Source organism: Zosterops lateralis (assembly GCF_965231275.1).
Source record: "Zosterops lateralis genome assembly, chromosome: 36".
In the NCBI taxonomy this organism is placed as follows: domain Eukaryota; kingdom Metazoa; phylum Chordata; class Aves; order Passeriformes; family Zosteropidae; genus Zosterops; species Zosterops lateralis.
In genome coordinates this window covers 1,086,662-1,103,729 of record NC_139796.1, presented here as the reverse complement: position 1 = coordinate 1,103,729, position 17,068 = coordinate 1,086,662, and the positions used below count along the sequence as shown (strand labels likewise).

At 37.5% G+C, this 17,068-nt stretch overlaps 1 protein-coding gene across 1 annotated transcript in view; it reads left to right on the top strand.

Annotated features, from left to right (window-relative positions):
* The window catches only part of AKAP8 (A-kinase anchoring protein 8), a 37,556-nt gene that overhangs the window by 11,436 nt on the left and 9,052 nt on the right, over nt 1–17,068 (top strand). The window contains exons 7-12 of the mRNA XM_083881955.1: nt 565–612; nt 4,118–4,202; nt 6,251–6,392; nt 9,772–9,865; nt 12,143–12,273; nt 15,859–15,954. Coding sequence (XP_083738081.1) covers nt 565–612; nt 4,118–4,202; nt 6,251–6,392; nt 9,772–9,865; nt 12,143–12,273; nt 15,859–15,954 — 596 coding nt within the window. The remainder of the gene's footprint in view (nt 1–564; nt 613–4,117; nt 4,203–6,250; nt 6,393–9,771; nt 9,866–12,142; nt 12,274–15,858; nt 15,955–17,068) is intronic.

Sequence of the window (17,068 nt, the reverse complement as noted above, 5' to 3'; positions counted from 1 at the left end):
AAAATTTCCCAGAATTTTCCCGGGATTTTTCCCAGGATTTTCCCCCTTTTTTCCCTGGCTTTTCCCCTCTTTTTCCCTGGATTTTCCCCCCCTTTCCCTGGATTTCCCCCCCCGCCTTTTCCCTGGATTTTTTCCCCTTTTCCCTGAATTTTTTACTTTATTTTTTCCCTGTATTTTTCCCTCTTTTTCCCTGGATTTTTCCCCTTTCCCCCCTGAATTTTTCCCCCTTTCCCCTGAATTTTTTTCCTTTTTTTTTCCCCCAGGATTTTTCCGTCTTTTTCCCAGAATTTTCCCGGGATTTCTCCCTGGATTTTCCCCCTTTTTTCCCTGGATTTTCCGCCTTTTTCCCAGAATTTTTCCCCTTTTTCCCAGAATTTTTTCCTCTTTTACCCCGGATTTTTCCCAGAATTTTTCCCTCTTTTTCCCTGGATTTTTCCCCCTTTTACCCAGGATTTTTCCCAGAATTTTTCCCTGGATTTTTTCCTGCATTTCCCCCCCTTTTCCCCAGGATTTTTTCCCAATTCCTGGAGTTTTTCCCTCTGAATTTTCCCATTTTTCCTGCAGGAGATGAAGGAGAAGGAGAAGAAAAATCCCTGGACGAGGCAGACAAAGGTGTAAGTGCCCAGGGACCCCCAAAATCCGGGAAAAATGGGGAAAAATTTGGAATTTGGGGAACAAAAGTCGGGAATTCGGGGGTTTTTATTGGGGGATTTTTTTTAGGAATTTGGGGTTTTTTTAAAAGGAATTTTGGGGAATTTTTTGGGATTTTTGGGACTTTTTTAGAAATTCTTGTGCTTTTTTTTTTTGGAGGAATTTGGGGTGTTTTTTTAGGAATTCTGGGGATTATTTAAGAATTTTTTTGGGGAGGTTTTAAAGGAATTTTGTGGATTTTTGGGGGTGATTTTGGGGACTTTTTTAGGAATTTTCGTGGATTTTTGAGAGGATTTTAAGGAGAATTTTTGTAAAATTTTTTGAGGAATTTGAGGTGATTTTTAAGGAATTTTTGGGATTTTTGGGGGGGGATTTTTGACTTTTTTAGGAATTTTTGGGGATTTTTTTAGGATTTTTTGGAGGGATTTTTTTAGGATTTTTGGGGGATTTTTTTTTAGGAATTTGGGAGATTTTTGAGTGGGATTGTTTTAAGGAATTTTGGGGATTTTTAAAGGATTTTTGGGGATTATTTTGGAGACTTTTGCAGGAATTTTTGTGAATCTTTGGGGGGATTTTGAGGGGAATTTTTTTAGATTTTTTGGAGGAATTTGGGGTGGTTTTTTAGGAATTTTGGGGACTTTTTTGAGGAATTTTTGAGTTTTTAAAGGAATTTTTGGGATTTCTTAGGGGGGGATTTTGGGGACTTTTTAAAGAAATTTTTCTGGATTTTTATAGGAATTTTTTGTGGATTTTTTTTAGGAATTTTGAGAGGAATTTTTGGGGGGATTTTTTGGAGGAATTTTGGGGAGTTTTTTTAGGAATTTTGGAGATTTTTGGGTGGGATTTTTTGGAGGAATTTTGGGATTTGGGGGAAATTTTTTTTAGGATTTTTGCAGGAGGATTTGGGGAATTTTTAGGGAATTTTGGGAAAAATTCCTGCCTGAAAAAAATTGGGAGAAGCTGAGACTTCCCAAATTTCCAACCTTAAAAATCCCCCAAAAAAACCCAAATTTTTTTGGGGGGGAGAAAAATCCATAAAAAAAAAAAGTTTAAAAAAAAATCCCCAAATTTTGCTTTTCCTACATGAAATTCAAGGAAAAAATTTTGACATTTCTAATTCTTTTTCCTACTTTTGGTTTTCCAGGAGAATTCCCGGAGTTTGGACGGAGCTGAGGGAGAAAATTCCCCAAATTTTGGGATTTTCCAGCTTTTTTTTGGGATTTGTGGCCAAAAAAGGAGAAAAATCCCCGAAATTCCAGAAGATTTTTCCAGATTTTGGAGGAAGAAAATGGGGAAAATGTCTGGGGAAAAAAAAACCAGGAAAAAAAAAGGGAAAAGAAGCAGAAAAAATCAGGAAAAAATTGGGGAAAATCAGAGAAAATCAGGAAAACGATGGAAAAAATGAGGAAAAAATGAGGAAAATTAAGGAAAAAACAGGGAAAATCAGGAAAAATGAGGAAAAATCAGGAAAAATGGGGAAAATCATGAAAAATGAGGAAAAATCAGGAAAAACGAGGAAAAATAAGGGAAATTGAGAAAAAAAGGGAAATAATCAGGAAAAAAGGGGAAAAAAATCAGGAAAAAAGGGGAAAAAATCAGGAAAAATTGGGGAAAAAATGGGAAAATCAGGAAAAAAAGAGGAAAAATCAAAATTGGGAAAAATAATAAAAAAAAAAAACAAAACAAAAAATTCAGGGAAAAATCAGGAGAAATCTGGAAAAATGGTGGAAAATGGAGAAAAATCAGGAAAAATTTTGAAAAACCAGGGGAAAAATGAGGAAAAATGAGGAAAAAATCAGGGAAAAAAATGGGGAAAAATCATGAAAAAATGGGAAAAATCATTAAAAAATCAGGAAAAAATGGGGGAAATCATAAAAAAATCAGGAAAAAAATGGGGAAAAATCAATAAAAAATGAGGAAAAATAAAAAATGGGAAAAATGGAAAAAATACAAAAAAATAATGGAAAAATGGGGGAAAATCAGGAAAAAATGGGGAAAAATCAAGAAAAAAGAGGAAGAATCAGGAAAAAATGAGGAAAAAAGAGGAAAAATACGGAAAAAATGGGAAAAAATCAGGGAAAAATGGGGGGAAAAAATGGGGGAAAATCAGGAAAAAATCAGGAAAAAATGAGGAAAAAATTGGGGAAAAACCAGGAAAAAACTGAAGGAAAAATCAGGGGAAAATCATAAAAAAATCAGGAAAAAATCGGGAAAAAATGGGAAAAATCAGAAAAGAATGAGGAAAAAAGATGAAAAACCAGGAAAAAACCAGAGGAAAATTGGGGAAAAATGAGGAAAAAATGGGGGAAAATCAGGAAAAAAAATGAGGAAAAAAATCATGAAAAAATCGGGAAAAATGGGAAAAATCGGGAAAAATTTTGAAAAATCAGGAAAGTGAGGAAAAAATTATGAAAAAATCAGAAAAAATGGGGAAAATCATAAAAAAATCAGGAAAAAAATCGTGAAAAAATTGCGAAAAATTGGGAAAAATCAGGAAAAAAATGGGGAAAAATCAGGAAAAAAAGGGGAAAAAAATCAAGAAAAAAAGAGGAAGAATCAGGAAAAAAGAGGAAAAATTAGGAAAAAAATGGTAAAAAATCAGGGAAAAATTGGGGAAAAAAATGGGGGAAAAACAGGAAAAATTTTGAAAAATCAGGAAAGAAAAGGAGGAAAAATGAGGAAAAAAATGGGGAAAAAATGGGAGAAAATCAGGAAAAAATGAGGGAAAAATGAGGAAAAAATCAAGGGAAAATCATTAAAAAATCAGGAAAAAATCGGGAAAAAATGGGAAAAAATGGTGAAAAATCAGAAAAGAATGAGGAAAAAAGAGGAAAAACCGGGAAAAAAACAGAGGAAAATTGGGGAAAAATGAGGAAAAAATGGGGGAAAATCAGGAAAAAAATGAGGAAAAAATCGGGAAAAAATGGGAAAAATCAGGAAAAAATCGGGAAAAAATCATTTAAAAATGGGCAAAAATCAGGAAAATTTGGGAAAAATCAGGAAAAAAATGAGGAAAAAATCGGGAAAAAATGAGGAAAAAATGGGGAAAATCATTAAAAAATCAGGAAAAAAAAAGAGGAAAAAATCTGGAAAAAATGGGGAAAAATCAGGAAAGAAATGAGGAAAAATCAGGAAAAACTGGTGAAAAATCAGGAAAAAATTGGAAAAATCAGGAAAGAAATGAGGAAAAATCAGGAAAAACTGGTGAAAAATTGGGAAAAATTTTGAAAAATCAGGAAAAAAATGAGGAAAAAATGGGAAAAAAAATGGGGAAAAATTAGGAAAAAAATGAGGGGAAAATGAGGAAAAAATCAAGGGAAAATCATAAAAAAAATCAGGAAAAAATGGGAAAAATCAAGAAAAAATGGTGAAAAAATCAGGAAAATTTTGCCATCCAAGGCCCTGCAGGGATTTGGGATTTGGGGAAGGATTTTTTGGGATAAAAATTCAGGATTTTCCCCCCCAGGATCAGAGGACGAGGACGACGAGGTGAAGAAAAAACGGGAAAAGCAGCGAAGGAGGGACCGGCTCCGGGACAGGGCCATGGACAGGTGGGAAATTCCAGAATTTTGGGGGATTTTGGGGATTTTTGGGGAATTTTGGGGAATTTTTGGCGTTTTTTGGGGAGTTTGAGGGATTTGAGGGGAATTTGGGGGAAATTTGAGGGGAATTTTGGGGGATTTTTTTGGGATTTTTGGAGGAGTTTTTGGGGGAATTTTTGAGAATTTTGAAGGGAGTTGGTGAATTTCTGGGAATTTGGGGGAAATTTTGGGGGAATTTTTCAAATTTGGGGGAATTTCTGGGAATTTTGAGGGAATTTTGGGGAATTGGGGGAAATTTTTGGGGAGTTTTGAGGGAATTTCTGGGAATTTTTGGGGAGTTTGTGGAAATTTTGGGGGAAATTCTGTGAATTTTTGGGGAATTTCTGGGAATTTTGGGGAATTTTTGGGGAATTTTTGGGAATTTCTGGAAATTCTGGGAAACTTTGGGAATTTTGGGGGAATTTTAGGAATTTTGAGGGAATTCGGGGGAATATTTGGGGAATTTTTTGGAAATCCTGGGAATTTTTTTGAGTTTTGAGGGAAATTTTGGGGCAATTTCTGGGAATTTTTCAAATTTGGAATTTTGGGAGGAGTTTGGGGGAATTTGGGGGGAGTTTAGGAATTTCTGGGAATTTGGGGGAAATTTTGGAGGAATTTTTGGGAATTTTTCAAATTTGGGGGAATTTTGAGGAATTTTTGGGGAATTTCTGGGAATTTTGAGGGAATTTTGGGGAATTGGGGGAATTTGGGGGGGAGTTTTGGGGGAATTTTGGGGAATTTTTTGGGCATTCGGGAGAATTTTTGGGAAATTTGGAGAAATTTCTGGGAATTTGAGGGAATTTTGGGGGGAGTTCGGGAATTTCTGAGAATTTTGAGGGAATTTGTGGGAAATTTTTAGAATTTTGGGGGAAATTTTAAGGGGAGTTTGAAGGAGTTTTGGGAATTTTGAGGAATTTTTGGGGAATTTCTGGGAATTTTGAGGGAATTTGGGAATTTTGGGGCATTTTTGGGAGTGTGGGGAATTTGGGGGAAAATTTGGGGAATTTTGGGAGAATTTCTGGGGCTTTTGGAGGAATTTTCGGGGAATTTTGGGGAATTTTTTGGGAGTTTGGAAGAATTTTTGGGAGAAATTTTGCAAATTTTGGGGAATTTCTGGGGAATTTTTGGGAATTTCTTGAAATTTTGGGGAAACTTTGGAAATTTTGGGGGAATTTCTGGGAATTTTGGGGGAATTTGGGGAATATTTGGGGAATTTTTTGGAAATTCTGGGAATTTTTTGAGTTTTGGGGGCAATTTTGGGGCAATTTCTGGGAATTTTTCAAATTTGGGGGAATTTTGGGAATTTTGAGGGAATTTCTGGGAAATTTGGGGAATTTTGGGGGAGTTTTGGGGAATTTGGGGGGAATTTTTGGGAATTTCTGGGATTTTTTCTGATTTGGGGGAATTTTTTGGGGAAGTTTGGGGGAGTTTTGGGGAATTCAAGGAGAATTTTGGGGGAATTTCCTGGAATTTTGGGAATTCTAAGGGAATTTCTGGGTAATTTTGGGAACTTTGGGGACGTTTTGGGGAATTTCTGGGAATTTTTGGGAGAATTCCTGGAAGTTTCCGAGAATTTTGGGAACTTTGGGGAATTTCTGGCAATTTTTGGGGAGTTTTTGGGCAACTTTGGGGAAGAATTTTGGGAATTTGAGGGAGTTTCTTGGGATTGGGGAGATTTTGGGGGTTTTTTTTTGAGGTTTTCTGGGAATTTTGGGGGAGTTTTTAAAATTTTGGGGGAATTTTTTTGGAATTTTGGGGAATTTGGGGGGAATTTTTGGGAATTTTGGAGAAATTTCTGGGAAATTTTAGGGAATTTTGGGGAATTTTTGAAAACTTTGTAGAATTTCTGGGAAATGGGGGAAATTTCTGTGAATTTCAGGGAGTTTTGGGAAATTTCTGGGAAATTTTGAGGAATTTCAGGGAATTTTTGAGCGTTTTTTGCCTGTTTGGGCTCAGAATTTGATGGAATTTTTTGGGAATTTTTTTAAATTTCCCCTTTTTTTTTTGGGAATTCCCAGGATCCAGTTTGCCTGTTCAGTGTGTAAATTCCGGAGTCTGGAGGAGGAGGAAATCCAGAGGCACCTGGAGAGCAAATTCCACCGGGACACCCTGCGCTACATCGGCACCAAACTGCCCGACAAAACCGTCCAGTTCCTCCAGGTTGGGACAAAAATTAGGATTTTTTTTTTGAATTTCCAGGTTAAGGAAGGAATTGGGAGTTTTTGGAAATTTTTTCGATTTTTTTCGGAATTTTTTTGCATTTTTTTAAGGCGTTTTTAGGCAAAAAATTCGAATTTTTCAGGATTTTTTTGGGATTTTTCAGGATTTTTTTCTCTTTATTTTTCAGATTTTTGGGGGATTTTTTCACGTTGGATTTTTAGGAATTTTTTAGGACTTTTTAGGAATTTTTTAGGATTTTTTTAGGAATTTTTTAGGATTTTTTTGGATGTTTTCAATCCCACCGAGACACCCTGCGCCACATCGGCACCAAACTGCCCGACAAAACCGTCCAGTTCCTCCAGGTTTGGGACAAAATCTTGAAATTTTAGGGGATTTCCAGGTTTGGGGAGAATTTGGGGATTTATTGGAATTTTTTTCGATTTTTTTCGGAATTTTTTTTGCATTTTTTAAGGTGTTTTTAGGGAAAAAATGTGAATTTTTCGGGATTTTTCGAGGATTTTTTGGGACTTTTTCCCCATTTTTTCAGGATTTCTTTGGGGTTTTTCCTCGTTGGATTTTTAGGAATTTATTAGGATTTTTTAGGATTTTTTGGGAATTTTTCAGGGTTTTTTAGGATTTTTTTAGGAATTTTTTAGGATTTTTTTGGATATTTTCAGTCCCACCGGGACACCCTGCGCCACATCGGCACCAAAGTGCCCAAAAAACCGTCCAGTTCCTCCAGGTTGGGACAAAAATCCTGAAATTTTAGAGAATTTCCAGTTTTGGGGAGAATTTGGGGATTTTTGGGAATTTTTTCGGAATTTTTTTTGCTTTTTTTAAGGCGTTTTTAGGCAAAAAATTCGAATTTTTCAGGATTTTTTTGGGATTTTTCAGGATTTTTTTCTCTTTATTTTTCAGATTTTTGGGGGATTTTTTCACGTTGGATTTTTAGGAATTTTTTAGGATTTTTTAGGAATTTTTTAGGATTTTTTTAGGAATTTTTTAGGATTTTTTTGGATGTTTTCGATCCCACTGGGACACCCTGCGCTACATTGGCACCAAACTGCCCGACAAAACCGTCCAGTTCCTCCAGGTTTGGGACAAAAATTGGGACATTTTGATAAATTTGGAGGTTTGGGGAGAATTTGGGGATTTTTTGGAATTTTTTCAGAATTTTTTTTGCTTTTTTTAAGGCGTTTTTAAGCAAAAAAATCGAATTTTTCGGGATTTTTGGGGGATTTTTTGGGGATTTTTCAGGATTTTTTTCTCTTTATTTTTTAGAATTTCTTTGGGATTTTTCCATATTGGATTTTTAGGGATTTCTTAGGATATTTTTAGGATTTTTTTGGGAATTTTTTAGGGGTTTTTTTAGGATTTTTTTGGATGTTTTCGATCCCACCGCGACACCCTGCGCCACATCGGCACCAAAGTGCCCAAAAAACCGTCCAGTTCCTCCAGGTTTGGGACAAAAGTCCTGAAATTTTAGGGAATTTCCAGTTTTGGGGAGAATTTGGGGATTTTTGGGAATTTTTTCGGAATTTTTTTTGCTTTTTTTAAGGCGTTTTTAGGCAAAAAAAATCTAATTTTTCGGGATTTTTTGGGGATTTTTCTGGATTTTTTTCTCTTTGTTGTTCAGATTTTTTGGGGATTTTTCCATGTTGGATTTTTAGGAATTTATTAGGATATTTATAGGATTTTTTAGAGATTTTTTTAGGATTTTTTTGGGAATTTTTTAGGGTTTTTTTAGGAATTTTTTAGGATTTTTTTGGATATTTTCAGTCCCACCGGGACACCCTGCGCCACATCGGCACCAAAGTGCCCAAAAAACCGTCCAGTTCCTCCAGGTTTGGGACAAAATCCTGAAATTTTAAGAAATTTGGGGATTGGGAAAAAAATTGGGAGTTTTTAGGATTTTTTCGGTGATTTTTTTGGGGTTTTTTTGGGATTTTTTTGGTGAAAAATTGAGATTTTTCCACTTTTTTTTTGGATTTTTTTGGCAATTTTTCCCAATTGTTGTTGCAAATTTCTTTGGGATTTTTCCAAGTTGGATTTTTGGGAGTTTTTGAGGGTATTTTTTGCAATTTAAAAGAGTTTTTTTTGGTTTTTTTCATGAATTTTTGTGGGTTTTTTTCAGGATTTCTGGAGTGGGTTTAGGTTGAAATTTACGTTGAATTTTAGGTTGAAATCCCCAGGATTTTGCTCCAGAATTCCCAGATTTCCCCAGAATTCCCAGATTTTGGTCCTGAATTCCCATATTTTGGTGCAGAATTCCCAGATTTCCCCAGAATTTCCAGATTTTTAGGGCAGAATTCCCGAATTTTGCTCCAGAATTCCCAGATTTTGCTCCAGAATTCCCAGATTTTCTCACTTTTTTCAGTCCAGAATTTCCAGATTTTGCTCCAGAATTCCCAGATTTTCCTAGTGTTTTTTGATCCAGAATTCCCAGGATTTGGGGCTGGAATTCCCAGGATTTTGATCCAGAATTCCCAGATTTTCCTGGATTTTCCCAGATTTTCAGTATTTTTCAGCCCAGAATTCTCGGGATTTTTCCAGAATTCCCAGATTTCCCCAGAATTCCCAGATTTGGTCCAGATTTCCCAGATTTTCCTGGGATTTTTGGCCAGAATTCCCAGATTTTGGTTCACAATTCCCAGATTTGGTGCAGAATTCCCAGATTTTGCCCCAGAATTCCCAGATTTTGGTCCAGAATTCCCAGATTTTCACTGTTTTTCAGCCCAGAATTCCCAAATTTCCCCAGATTTTCTCACTGTTTTCAGCCCAGAATTCCCAGATTTTTAGGGCAGAATTCCCGAATTTTGCTCCAGAATTCCCAGATTTTGCTCCAGAATTCCCAGATTTTCTCACTTTTTTCAGTCCAGAATTTCCAGATTTTCCCAATGTTTTTTGGCCAGAATTCCCGGATTTTGGGCTGAAATTCCCAGATTTCCCCGGAATTCCCAGATTTTTGGGGTAGAATTCCCGGATTTTGGGGCAGAATTCCCAGATTTTGGTCCAGAATTCCCAGATTTCCCCGGAATTTCCATATTTTGGGGCAGAATTCCAATATTTTGGTCCAGAATTCCCAGATTTTGGCTCAAAATTCCCAGATTTTAGTGCAGAATTCCCAGATTTTGGCTCAGAATTCCCAGATTTTGGCTCAGAATTCCCAGATTTTCCTGGTGTTTTTTGATCCAGAATTCCCAGGATTTGGGTCCAGAATTCCCAGATTTTCAATATTTTTCAGCCCAAAAATCCCAAATTTTCCTGGATTTTCCCAGATTTTGGTCCTGAATTCCAATATTTTAGTGCAGAATTCCCATATTTTGCCCCAGAATTCCCGGATTTTCCCCCAGAATTCCCACTTTTCCCGTTTTTCCAGGAGTACATCGTGAACAGGAACAGGAAGATCGAGCGGCGCCGTCAGGAGCTCCCGGACAGGGACGGGAACAAAGCGCGCCCCGATCCCTTCAAGGGTCAGAAAATTCCCAAAATTCACAAATTCTGGGGGGGTTTGGGGGGTTTAAAATTGGGGATTTTTCAGGTTTTATTTGGGACTTTTTTTCTGGGATTTTTCAGGATTTTTTAAGGTTTTCTTTGGGATTTTTTCCAGGTTTTATTCGGGATTTTTTCAGGTGTTATTTGGGAGTTTTCCTGATTTTATTTGGGATTTTTCAGGTTTTATTTGGGAATTTTTTTGGGGATTTTTTGGGAATTTTTTCAGGTTTTATTCGGGATTTTTTAAGGTTTTATTCAGGATTTTTTCAGGTTTTATTTGGGGAATTTTTCAGGTTTTATTCAGGTTTTATTTGGGATTTTTCAGGTTTAAAATTGGGGATTTTTCAGGTTTTATTTGGGAATTTTTTTAACCTTAAAATTAAGAGTTTTTTCAGATTTTATTTGGGATTTTTTTCCTGGTTTTATTTGGGAATTTTTGGGGGATTTTTTGGGAATTTTTAAGGGGTTTTTTGGGATTTTTTAAGGTTTTATTTGGGATTTTTTCAGGTTTTATTTGGAAATTTTTGGGTGTAAAATTTGGATTTTTTTCAGGTTTTATTTGGGAATTTTTGGGTTTAAAATTGGGGATTTTTCAGGTTTTATTTGGGATTTTTTCAGGTTTTTTTCGGGATTTTTTAAGGTTTTATTCGGGATTTTTTCAGGTGTTATTTGGGAATTTTCCTAATTTTATTTGGGATTTTTCAGGTTTTATTTGGGAATTTTCATGGTTTTATTTAGGAATTTTTTCAAGTTTTATTTGGGATTTTTTTCTTGCTTTGTTTGGGATTTTTTTCAGGTTTTATTTGGGAATTTTTTAGCATTAAAATTAGGATTTTTTTTCAGCTTTTATTGGGGATTTATTCCTGGTTTTATTTGGGAATTTTCCTGGGATTTTTTTCAGCTTTATTTGGGATTTTTTTAAGGTTTTTTCCGGGATTTTTTTAAGGTTTTATTTGGGATTTTTCCTGGTTTTATTTGGGATTTTTTTCAGGTTTAATGTGGAATTTTTTTTATCCTTAAAACTGGGAAATTTTCAGGTTTTATTTTGGAATTTTTCAGGTTTTGTTCAGGTTTTATTTGGGAATTTTTGGGTTTAAAATTGGGAATTTTTCAGGTTTTATTTGGGAATTTTTTAGCCTTAAAATGGGGATTTTTTTTTCAAGTTTTATTTGGGATTTTTTTTCAGGTTTAATTTGGGAATTTTTCAGGTTTTATTTGGGATTTTTTCCTGGGGTTTTTTTTGGGGAAAATTTTCAGGTTTAATTTGGGAATTTTTTAGCCTTAAAATTGAGAATTTCTCAGGTTTTATTTAGGAATTTTTTCAGCTTTATTTGGGATTTTTTTTTTCTTTAATTTTGGGGGAAATTTTGGGGAATTTTTTGGGAATTGTGTCCCAGGGATTGGCCAGGAGCAAATCCTCATTTTGGGGATAAATCCAGTGGATTTTCTCCCTGGGAAAAGGAATTTTGGGCTGGATTTGACCTTTCCTGACCCAATTTTGGGAATTTTTGGGGCTTTTTTTCTTTAATTTTGGGGCAATTTTGGGGAATTTTTTGGGAATTGTGTCCCAGGGATCAGCCAGGAGCAAATCCTCATTTTGGGGATAAATCCAGTGGATTTTTTCCCTGAGAAAGGGAATTTTGGGCTGGATTTGACCTTTCTTGACCCAATTTTAGGATTTTTTTTTTAATTTTTGGGGAATTTTTGGGGAATTCTTTGGGAATTTTGGGATTGTGGCTCAGTCAGGGGCATTTTCTCCAGGGGATTTTGGTCCCTCCTCATTTCTGGGGGTAAATCCAGTGGATTTTCTCTTTGGAAAAGGGAATTTTGGGCTGGATTTGGGCTGGATTTGGGCTGGGTTTGCCCTTTCCTGATGGAATGTTTGGGATTTTCCCCAGGGATTGGCCAGGAGCAAATCCTCATTTCTGGGGTAAATCCAGTGGATTTTCTCTTTGGAAAAGGGAATTTTGGGCTGGGTTTGGGCTGGGTTTGCCCTTTCCTGACCCAATTTTAGAAATTTTTGGGGGATTTTTTCTTGAATTTGGGGGAATTTTTTGGGAATTGTGTCCCAGGGATGAACCAGGAGCATTTCCTGGAGCAAATCCTCATTTGGGGGGTAAATCCAATGGATTTTCTCTTTGGAAAAGGGAATTTTGGGCTGGATTTGGGTGGGTTTGGGCTGGGTTTGGGCTGGGTTGGGCTGGATTTGGGCTGGGTTTGCCCGTTCCTGATGGAATTTGTTTGATTTTCCCCAGGGATTGGCCAGGAACACTTTTTCAAGCGCATCGAGGCCGCGCATTGCCTGGCCTGTGACATGCTGATCCCGGCCCAGAGTCACCTCCTGCAGAGACACCTGAGATCGGCCGAGCACAACCACAGCCGCAGGGTGAGAACTGACCCAAATATCCCAAATTATCATCACAAAACACCCCAAAATATCCCAAATTCATCCTGAGATCTGCCGAGCACAACCGCAGCCGCAGGGTGAGAGTTACACCAAAATATCCCAAAATTTATCCCAAAATATCCCAAATTATCATCATAAAATAGCCCAAAATATCCCAAATTTATCCTGAGATCGGCCGAGCACAACCGCAGCCGCAGGGTGAGAACTGACCCAAGATATCATCCCAAAACACCCCAAAATATCCCAGATTATCATCACAAAATTCCCAAATTCATCCTGAGATCGGCCGAGCACAACCGCAGCCGCAGGGTGAGAGTTACACCAAATATCCCAAATTATCATCACAAAACACCCCAAAATATCCCAAATTATTGTCCCAAAATACCCCAAAATTCCCAAATTCATCCTGAGATCTGCCGAGCACAACTGCAGCCGCAGGGGGAGAGTTACACCAAAATATCCCAAAATTTATCCCAAAATATCCCAAATTATCATCACAAAATATCCCACATTTATCCCAAACTGGTCCTGAGATCGGCTGAGCACAACCACAGCCACAAGGTGAGAGTTACCCCAAAATATCCCAAATTATCATCACAGAATATCCCAAAATATCCCAAATTATCATCCTAAAATAGCCCAAAATATCCCAAATTCATCCTGAGATCTGCCGAGCACAACCGCAGCCACAGGGTGAGAATTACACCAAAAATTATCAGAAATTTATCCCAGATTATCATCCCAAAATGTCCCAAATTATTGTCCCAAAATTCCCCCATTTATCCCAAATCATTGACCCAAAACACCCCAAAATATCCCAAATTATCGTCCCAAAATATTCCAGATTATCGTCCCAAAAGGTCCCAACTTTATCCCAAATTTATCCCAAATTAGCATCACAAAATATCCCAAATTTGTCCCAGATTATCATCCCAAAATATTACAAATTTATCCCAAATTATTGCCCCAAAACACCCCAAATTTATCCCAAATTTATCCCAAAATATTCCAAATTATCATCCCAAAATATCCCAGATTCATCCCAAATTATCATCCCAAAACACCCCAAAATATCCCAAATTCTCATCCCAAAATACCCCAAAATATCCCAAATTATTGTCCCAAACTGTCCCAACTTTATCCCAAAATATCCCAAATTACCATTCCAAAATATCCCAAATTTATCCCAGATTATTGTCCCAAAATATCCCGCGTTTATCTCGAATTGTCCCACATTTATCCCAGATTATCATCCCAAAATATGACAAATTTATCATCCAAAATTTCCCAGATTACCATCCCAAAATATCACAAAGTTATCCCAAATATCCCAAAATATCCCAAATTATCATCGCAAAATATCCCAAATTTATCCTGAGATCGGCCAAGCACAACCTCAGCCGCAGGGTGAGAGTTACACCAAAAATTATCAGAAATTTATCCCAGATTATCATCCCAAAATGTCCCAAATTATTGTCCCAAAACACCCCAGGTTTATCCCAAATTTATCCCAAATCATCGACCCAAAACACCCCAAAATATCCCAAATTATCGTCCCAAAATGTCCCAACTTTATCCCAAATTATCCCAATTTTATCCCAAATTATCATCACAAAATATCCCAAATTATTTTCTCAAAGTATCCCAAATTATCATCCCAAAACACCCCAAAATATCCCAAATTATCGTCCAAAAAAATGCCAAATTATCATCCCAAAACACCCCAAAATATCCCAAATTATCATCCCAAAACTCCCAAATTCATCCTGAGATCTGCCGAGCACAACCGCAGCCGCAGGGGGAGAATTGCCCCAAAATATCCCAAAATTTATCCCAAAATATCCCAAATTATCATCACAAAATAGCCCAAAATATCCCAAATTCATCCTGAGATCGGCCGAGCACAACCGCAGCCGCAGGGTGAGAACTGACCCAAAATATCCCAAAATTTATCCCAAAATATCCCAGATTTATCACAATTTATCATCCCAAAATATCCCACATTTATCCCAAACTGGTCCTGAGATCGGCCGAGCACAACCGCAGCCGCAGGGTGAGAATTCCACGTTCATCATCCAAAATTATCCCAAATTTATCCCAGATTATTGTCCCAAAACACCCCAAAATATCCCCAAATTTACCCCAAAATATTCCAAATTTATCCCAGATTATCATCCCAAAATATCCCAAAATATCCCAGATTATCATCCCAAAATATCCCAGATTTATCCCAGATTATTATCCCGAAGTATCCCAAATTTATCCCAAATTATCATCCCAAAATATCCCAAATTATCATCACAAAATTCCCAAATTCATCCTGAGATGGGCCGAACACAACCGCAGCCGCAGGGTGAGAGTTATCCCACATTTATCATCCAAAATTATCCCAAAACACCTCAAATTATCATCCTAAAATAGCCCAAAATATCCCAGATTCCTCCATCATTCCCATTTCCCCCAGAATTCCCATTTTCCCCCAAAATTCCCATTTTTCTCCCCATTCTTCCCCCATTATTCCCATTTCCCCCATTATTCCCATTGTTCCCCATTATTCCCATTGTTCCCATTTTCCCCCATTATTCCCATTTCCCCCAGAATTCCCATTTTTCTCCCCATTATTCCCCACTATTCCCATTTTCCCATTATTCCCATTTTCCCCATTATTCCCATTATTCCCATTTCCCCAAGAATTCCCATTTTCCCCCCAGAATTCCCATTTTTCTCCCCATTTTTCCCATTTTCCCCCCAGAACTCCCATTTTTCTCCCCATTTCCCCCCCAGAATTCCCATTTTTCCCCCATTTTCCCCCCAGAATTCCCATTTTTCTCCCCATTTTTTCCATTTTTCTCCCCATTTTCCTCCCAGAATTCCCATTTTTCCCCCCATCATTCCCATTTTTCCCCCCATCATTCCCATTTTTCCCCCCATCATTCCCATTTTTCCCCCCATTATTCCCATTTTTCTCCCTATTTTCCCCCATTATTCCCATTTCCCCCCCATCATTCCCATTTTCCCCCCATTATCCCCATTTTCCCCCATTATTCCCATTTTCCCCCCATCATTCCCATTTTCCCCCCATTATTCCCATTTTCCCCCATCATTCCCATTTTTCTCCCCATTTTCCCCCCATTATTCCCATTTTTCCCCCATTTCCCCCCCATCATTCCCATTTTTCTCCCCATTTTCCCCCCATCATTCCCATTTCCCCCCATTATTCCCATTTTTCCCCCGTTTTTCCCCCATTATTCCCATTTTTCTCCCTATTTTCCCCCATTATTCCCATGTTCCCCCCATCATTCCCATTTTCCCCCATCATTCCCATTTTCCCCCCATTATTCCCATTATTCCCATTATTCCCATTTTCCCCCCATTATTCCCATTATTCCCATTATTCCCATTTTCCCCCCATTATTCCCATTTTTCCCCCCATTATTCCCATTTTTCCCCCCATTATTCCCATTTCCCCCATCATTCCCATTTTCCCCCCATTATTCCCATTTTCCCCCCATTATTCCCATTTTCCCCCCATTATTCCCATTATTCCCCCATTTTTCCCCCCAGGTGGCGGCGGAGCAGTTCAAGAAGACGAGTCTCCACGTGGCCAAGAGTGTCCTGAACAACAAACACATCGTCAGGATGCTCGAGAGATACCTGCAGGTGACCCCGGGGTGTCCAAAATCCGGGAATTCCGGCACCCCGGGGACCCTCCCCGACATTCCCAAAAAATTCCCACCAAATTCCCAAAAAATTCTCACAAAATCCCCAAAAATTCCCAAAAAATCCCAATTTTTTATGCTTTTTTTGGTGGGTTTTTGCCCAATTTTTGGGGTTTTTTTTCCTGTTTTTTCCCTTCTTTGGGATTCCAGTATTTCCAGAATCCTCAGACCCAAATCCCAGAGCAGAATTCCCAAAAAAATTCCAAAATTCCCAAAAAAAATCCCAAATTTTCCCGGTTTTTTTTGGTGGTTTTTGCCCAATTTTGGGGAGTTTTTTACCCAATTTGGGGGTTTTTTTCCAATGGTTTTGGTGCATTTTGGGAATTCTTTCCCATTTTTTTCCTCTCTTTGGGATTCCAGCATTTCCAAGGTCAAATCCCAGAGAAGAATTCCCCAAAAAATCCAAAAAAATCCCGACTTTTCCTGGTTTTTTTTGCCAATTTTAGGGGGTTTTTACCTAATTTTGGGGGTTTTTTCTGTGGTTTTGGTGCATTTTGGGAATTTTTTTGAGAGAGACCTGCAGGTGACCCTGGGGGGCTGGGATTGACCAAAATCTGGGAATTCCGGCACCCCGGGGACCCTCCCCGAACATTCCCAAAAAATTCCCACCAAATTCCCAAAAAAATTCTCACAAAATCCCCAAAAATTCCCCCAAAATCCAAAAAAAAAATCTCCAAAAAAATCCCACAAAATTTCACACAAAACCCCATGAAATTCTCATAAAATCCCCAAAAATTCATCCAAAATTCCCAAAATTTCCCACAAAATTCTCACAAAATCCCACAAAAATCCAAAATTTTTTGGGAATTACTGGGAATTTTTTGATACTTTTTTGGGAATTTGGAGATTTTTAGGAATTCCAGCCCCATCCAGGTGAGTTTTTCCCCCCAAATTCCAATCCCAGGATTCCAACCCCTCCCAAAATCCCCCAAAATTCTCAAAAAATAATTTAAAAAAAAATTTCCCCCAAAATCCCACAAAATTCCACCAAATTCCAAAAAAAATTCCCCCAAAATTCTCAAAAAATCCCACAAAATTCCCCCAAATCCCAAATT